The sequence below is a fragment of the Piliocolobus tephrosceles genome, chromosome 21, assembly GCF_002776525.5.
Source record: "Piliocolobus tephrosceles isolate RC106 chromosome 21, ASM277652v3, whole genome shotgun sequence".
In the NCBI taxonomy this organism is placed as follows: Eukaryota; Metazoa; Chordata; class Mammalia; order Primates; family Cercopithecidae; genus Piliocolobus; species Piliocolobus tephrosceles.
Window position 1 is genome coordinate 45,740,621 of NC_045454.1, and position 7,397 is coordinate 45,748,017.

General features: G+C 43.9%; 1 protein-coding gene across 3 annotated transcripts in view; it reads left to right on the forward strand.

Annotated features, from left to right (window-relative positions):
• LOC111522609 (putative adhesion G protein-coupled receptor E4P) overlaps positions 1–7,397 on the forward strand; it is a 45,791-nt gene that overhangs the window by 5,554 nt on the left and 32,840 nt on the right. For all 3 annotated transcript variants that reach the window (XM_026455545.1, XM_026455547.1, XM_026455546.1), the window contains exons 2-3: positions 2,109–2,194; positions 5,518–5,568. In XM_026455545.1, the coding sequence (XP_026311330.1) occupies positions 2,161–2,194; positions 5,518–5,568 (85 nt within the window). In that variant the 5' untranslated portion in view covers positions 2,109–2,160. The remainder of the gene's footprint in view (positions 1–2,108; positions 2,195–5,517; positions 5,569–7,397) is intronic.

Genomic DNA, 7,397 nt, shown 5'->3' on the forward strand with positions numbered 1-7,397 from the left:
AAAAAAAAAAAAAAAAAAAAAAAAAAAAAAAAAAAAAAGAAGAGGATAAACTGAAAAGTCTCCTTGCCTCGGCTTCCCAGTCACTTGGTTTCTTTCTCTTATTAAAAAATATTTTATTTTATTTTAGGCTGGGTGCAGTGGCTCATGCCTGTAATCCCAGCATTTTGGGAGGCCGAGGAGGGCCAGCCTAGCCAACATGACAAAACCCCGTCTCTACTAAAAATATAAAAAATTAGCCAGTCGTGGTGGCGGGTGCCTGTTATCCCAGCTACTTGGGAGGCTGAGGTAGGAGAATCACTTGAACCTGTGAGGCGGAGGTTGCAGTGAGCCGAGATCAGGCCATTGCACTCCAACCTGGGCAACAGAGTGAGACTCCGTCTCTAAATAAATAAATAAATTTTACTTTATCTTAAGTTCTGGGATATATGTGCAGGACGTGTGAGTTTGTTATGTAGGTAAACATGTGCCATGGTGGTTTGCTGCACCTATCAACCCATCACCTAGGTGTTAAGCCTCGCATACATTTGTTTTCAAATGTAACGGATGCTATGAGTTTCTTAGGTACCTTCCAGGAATATTTTATGCAAATACAAAATTATCATATACATACACATGCATTTGATGCATTTATATGTTTGTACATTTGTATGTATGATTTTGTGTGTACACATATAAACACCCATACACACATACAAATATAGATAATTGTATATAGAATGCTAGCATTTTCCTAAAACAGAGGAGATACTAGCCTTTCATATAAATATATTATAAATATATGTGTACATATTTCTTTCTTTTTTTATTTTTTGAGATGGAGTCTTGCTCTGTCACCTAGGTTAGAGGGCAGTGGCACGGTCTCAGCTCACTGCAACCTCTACCTCCCAGGTTCAAGTGATTCTCCTGCGTCAGCCTCCCCAGTAGCTGAGATTACAGGCACCTGCCACCACACCCGGCTAATTTTTGTATTGTTAGTAGAGACGGGGTTTCACCATGTTGAGCAGGCTGGTCTTGAACTCCTGACCTCAGGTGATCTGCCCATCTCGTTCTCCCAACGTGCTGGGATTAAAGACATGAGCCGCCGTGCCTGGCCTATATTATATATTTCAAAATTGCTAAAAGAATAAATTTTAAAAGTTCTCATACCCAAAAACGATAGGTATGTGAGGTGATGCATATATTAATTGTCTTGATTTAATCATTCCACAGTGTCAGTCGGGCGTGGTGGCTCACGCCTGTAATCGCAGCACTTTGGGAGGCTGAGGCGGGCAGATCACAAGGTCAGGAGATCGAGACCATCCTGGCTAACACGGTGAAACCCTGTCTCTACTAAAAATGCAAAACAAACTAGCCAGGTGTGGTGGCGGGAGCCTGTAGTCCCAGCTACTCCGGAGGCTGAAGCAGGAGAATGGCGTGAATTCGGGAGGCGGAGCTTGCAGTGAGCCGAGATCGCACCACTGCACTCCAGCCTGGGCAACAGAGCGGAAAAAAAAAAAAAAAATTATTCCACAATGTCAACTTAAGTCAAAACATCATATTATAGCCCATAAGCATATGTAATTATTTATGAATTAAAAATTAAAAATAAATCAATGACAGCAATGTAAAAAAAAAAAAAAGAAAGAAAGAAAAAAAAGAAAAAGTGAGTAGTCTGTCTGGTGGAGTTTTCCAGTCTCGATCTTGCTGACTGCCATAGAACAGGATTTTAAATTCCAGCCGGATATTTCATCAGCTGCATCCGTTTTCTAGCATTTGTTGAGTGATAAACTTGTTCCCTATAACCAAATGTGCTATGATCATCCTTGCAGGGCCTTTTCCTTGAGAGAGTTAACCAGAGGCAGAATTATTGGGTCAAATGAGAGGGAGAGATGAAAGGTTTTTTTTTTTTTGGTGGTTGGTTGGTTGGTTGGTTGGTTGGTTTCGAGATGGAGTCTTGCTCTGTTGCCCAGCCTGGAGTGCAGTGGTGCAATCTCGGCTCACTGCTACCTCTGCCTTCTGGTTTCAAGCAATTCTCCTGCCTCGGCCTGACATTTTGATAAGCATTGGCCACGTGGCTTCTGAACTTGGGACCATCAGAAATGGGATTTCATGGGGCGTATTCATTCCAGGCACTCTGACCGCGTCCTGCTTGAGCGAGATTGTTCCCGGCATCTCAGAGCTATGGGGAGCACGTGCCTCCTGGTCCTGCTCTCGGGTAAGTGGAACTAAGAACTCCTTTCCCTTCTCCTCATGCCCCTGGTATCCTCGCTTGATTTGCTCCTTCAAATCTGGCATTTTCTCCAGCATTAACTGTGTGTGCCTGTCCTATTAGAAACTCTCATCTCGAGTCAGGCTGGGCTGCCACAAAGCAGAACTGAAACAAGGACTCGTGTGTGTAAATAGTTTATTTGGGAGGGGATCCCAGGAAAGGAGGGTGTGGGGAGGTCACACAAGGAAGGGGGAAGAGCTGCTGAGGGCGTGTTAGTGAGGGGGTTACCACTGCGGGTGGGTGGGGTGCTGTCCTGCTGGGGACCTCCAAAAGACAGTGTAAGTCCCCACATTTCTGGCCTACTCCCCAGCTGGGTGCAGTAAAATGCACTCTTGCAGAGAGAGACAGAAAGTCATCTGCCGCCGGGCACGGTGGCTCACGCCTGTAATCCTAGCACTTTAGGAGGCCAAGGCAGGTGAATCACTTAAGGTTGGGAGTTTGAAACCAGCCTGGCCAACATGGTGAAACCCCGTCTCTACTAAAAAGACAAAAAAAATAAGCCAGCCATGGTGTCGGATGCCCGTAATCCTAGCTACTCTGGAGGCTGAGGCAGGAGAATCGCTTGAACCCAGAAGGCAGAGGTTGCAGTGAGCCAAGATTCCGCCACTGCACTCCAGCCCTGGGTGACAGAGTGAGACTCTCCATCTCAAAAAATAAAAGAAAGAAAGAAAGAAAAAGAATGTCATCTGCATTCATAGGAACCCCCTCTAGGGTAGGCTAAAGGGTCACTTCAAATATCTGCTATATGGATTGACATCAAGTAGGTCCATGCTTGGAGCATCATAGCTCAGTAAGTTACAACCTAGACCTTCCCACCCTGTCCTCTGGGCTTTAGGATCTTAGAGATGAGAAAAAGAAATCTCCGTAGGAGGCATCAGATACAGTTTAAGGACGGAAGGTTTGTTAGGAGACCTTACAGGTAAGTGATGTTCCATACTGTATGTAAGGGGTGGGCACATTTTTTTCTGTAAAGGGACAGATAATTTGTATTTCAGTTCTGTGGGCCATATGGCCTCTGCCTTAACTACTCAATTCAGCTATTCCAGCCCCAAAGCATCCATAGGCCTTATGGAAATGAATGGATGTGGCTGTGTGTCAATAAAACTTTATTTACAGACATAAGCAGCTAAAATTCATATCGTTTTCATGGCCATTAAGTATTATTCTTCTTTTGATTTGTTTCAACCATTTAAAATGTTTTATGTAAAAAATATAAAAGTCATATCAACTCATAGGTCCAGTTTGCTGACCCCTACCCTATGGGAATCAGTGATATTTCTCTCTGAAAAAAAAAAAAAAAAATGATTCACAGGAAAATTGGTGTTGAGTGTTTAGGCTCAGAAAAAATGGCCCTGTCAGCCAGGCGTGGTGGCTCACGGCTGTAATCCCAGCACTTTGGGAGGCCGAGGTGGGCAGATCACGAGGTCAGGAGTTCAAGACTAGCCTGGCCAACATGGTGAAACCCCATCTCTACTAAAAATGCAAAAATTAGCCAGGCTTGGTGGCACGCGCCTGTAATCCCAGCTACTTGGGAGGCTGAGGCAGGAGAATTGCTTGAACCCGGGAGGCAGAGGTTACAGTGAGCTGAATTCGTGCCACTGCACTCTAGCCTGGGAGACAGAGCAAGACTCCATCTCAAAAAAAAAAAAAAAGAAAGAAAGAAACAAAAACAAAACAAAACAAAATGTCATAAGAAATAACCTAATATTATAAATCTTTAAACATAATGTTTTCATCAGTATGTATGCTATTGAAAATAGCATGCATGATATTTAAAATAGTAAATACAATGGGTGAGACAGGAGCAGGTGACTTTATCTTGCCCGGGTACCTTGCCTTGTTCTTTGATAACTTGAATGGACCATAAACATGACCCAAATCCAATCTCCTAGGTATTATTTGCCATGCTTACACCATCTGGGGGCTGACATTGTTCACAGAAGCAGATGCCTCCGTATTTTAGCAAATGATTCCCGCAGAGCCATCTTGCAACGGAAGGAATAGGAAAAAAATTCCTTCTTCAAGTGCCTGGTCATGCCAAGCGTATTTGCCTTAAGGGAGTGATGTTAGATAATCCAGGAAGAAATAGGTGGAGAAGCTTTCTGCATTTCTGAGTTCATCGCCAGTGTATGTATTTAACTTCAGTCTAAAAACATGGCAGCAGGAAGAGATCATCTTCAAATCATCATTATCCATTCCACATTTTTCAAAATATCTGAACTCCCAGGATTCTCATGCCCCATGAATATTCAAATCTCCTCGTACCTCAGAGGAAACCCTATTTCCTAAGGATTAAACCTACACTGTTGTCAGCCGGACATGGCTACTGAGCACTCAGAATGTGTCTAGTCCAAACGGACATGTGCCGTCTGTACAACATGCATACCAGATTTCAAAGACCTTATAAACACATATAAGTTTAAATAATGGATGAATTGTTTATTGCATATTGATTATGTATTGGAATGGTAGTACAGTTCAACTACATTGAACTAAAAATATTAATAAAATTAATTTCAAGTGTTTCTCTTTGCTTTTTAAAAATGTGGCTAATAGATGGCCAGTTGTGGTGGTTCACACCTATAATCCCAGCACTTTGGGAGGCCAAGGCGTGCAAATCACTTGAGGTCATGAGTTTGAGATGAGCCTGGCCAATATGGTGAAACCCCATCTCTACTAAAAATAGAAAAATTATCCAGGCATGGTGGCAGGTGCTTGTAATCCCAGCTACTTGGGAGGCTGAGGAGGGAGAATTGCTTGAATCCGGGAGGTGGAGGTTGCAGTGAGTCGAGAACATGCCGTTACACTCCAGCCTGGGCAACAGAGCAAAACTCTGTCTCAAAAGACAAAAAAATGTTGCTAATGGAAGATTTAAAAGGACCTATGGGGTTTCCATTTATATTTTTCTTGAACAGTGTGTGGTTTGAGGTCCAGACTGATATTAAAATAAACTGTTGAATATAGAAAGGAGATTGCCAACTTGGTCTTTTGGTGCTAGGACATAGAGAAGAAGCCGAATTCGTTGCTGGGTTTTCTGAAATTGGGAAACACAGCTCCAATCAGATGCACTTCCCACACTTTAGAAGGATATGATGTCCAAATCTGTGGCTCTTGTGTTTATAACCTACCTGGAAGACGCTATGGTGAAGCTTGCACGTGTGACTGGGCAAAGAGTTAGGGTTAGTCGCCGCCCCTAACTCACCCAGCCTTCAGCCAAGCAGAGTCCAGGGGCTCTCCGTCTGAATGATCCCCTCCTCTCTCTGTTCCAGGTCTCACTGTCTTACTGATTCTGCCAGGATCAGAAGCCAAGAATTCTGGAGGTGAGTCTATTCATAGCCAAAGGCCAGAGGAAAGGAAATTGGGATCTGGAAGCTTCCTTCAGAGAAGGGAAGGAGCTTTTTTCAAGAGACACAGCATGGAGTCTCTGGCACTTCCTTCTGGCTCCTTGGAGATCCCAAGAGCTGTTTTCCCATCTCCATTATCACCATCATCTGCATTTACATAGCAAAGCACATCACATATGCCATCTCAGTTAATCCCCATGACACTCCTACAAGACATTATCCCATTTGATCAAAGGTCCTCCAGAAAAGTGGCTGGCTCAAGGTCACATGGCTAGTGGATGCTAGACTCTCCTCTTTCTTTCCCCAAGCCTGTGTCTTGAGTCATTCCAGGAAATACTTTGCCTTCACCACAAGCCATTGCTTGGGTTCCCCCAGAAGCAGACCCTGAGAGTAACTCGTTGTTCTGGGAGGGAATCCTAGGAGGCACCAGCTGGGGGTGGGCAGTGGCATAGGAAGGGGAGGAGCTCATATAGGATCCTTATCAAGCAAGTTACATGTGGGCAGCTGGAGTTTAATCCCTGGGGGCAGCTGTTGGGTGTGGCATGGAGCAGGCACCTCATATCCCTCAACGGGCAAGGAACCTATTGATTATGACTATGTTCCAAATTGTGGTAAAATGTAGATAATGTAAAATGTAGCTTTATAACCATTGTCAAGGGTACAGGTAAATGTCATTCAACATTTGCACTGCTATGCAACCATCACCACCATCCACCCACAGTGTTCTTTCTAGTTGCAGAACTGAAACTCTGTGTCTATGAAACATGAACTCCCCATTCCTCCTCCCCAAGGCCCTGGCACCCACCATTCTACCTTCTGTCTCTATGAATCCAGCGACTCTGGGCATCTCATAGGAGTGGAATCATACATTATTTGACACTTTGTCCTGGCTTATTTCATGGAGCATAATGTTCCCCAAGGTTCATTTATGGTGTAGCACGTGTCAGAATTCCATTCCTTTTTTTTTTTTTCTTCTTCTTTTTTTGAGACTGAGTTTCGCTCTTGTTGCCCAGGCTGGAGTGCGATGGTACAATCTCGGCTCACTGCAACCTCAGCCTCCTGGGTTCAAGCGATTCTCCTGCCTCAGCCTTCCAAGTAGCTGGGATTATAGGCATTCACCACCATGCTCAGCTAATTTTGTTTGTTTGTTTGTTTGCATTTATTAGAGACGAGGTTTCACCATATTGGTCAGGCTGGTCTCGAACTCCTGACCTCAGGTGATCCACCCACCTCAGCCTCCCAAAGTGCTGGGATTACAGGTGTGTGAGCCACCATGCCTGGCCAGAATTTCCTTATTTCTAAAGGCTGAATAACATACTATTGTGTGGATGGACCACATTTTGTTCATTCATTTATTCATTCATGGACACCTGGATTACATACAACATTTGGCTATTATGAATAATGCTGATATGAACATGAGTGGACAAATATCTCTTCTATACCCTGCTTTTGATTCCTTCGAGTATATTCCCAGAAGTGTGATTGCTGGATGGTATGGTAAGATCATAATGGCGTCATTTTACATATCTACCAGCAGGGCACAAGGGTTCCATTTTCTCTACATTCTCACCAATACTTGCTATTTTCTGTTGTTTTTAAAATAATGATGAAATTGGCTTTTTTTTTTTTTTTTTTAAGATGGAGTCTCGCTCTGTCACCCAGGCTGGAGAGCAGTGGCACCATCTCGGCTCACTGCAAGCGCCACCTCCCAGGTTCACGCCATTCTCCTGCCTCAGCCTCCCGAGTAGCTGGGACTACAGGTGCCCGCCACCATGCCCAGCTTTTTTTTTTTTTTTTTTTTT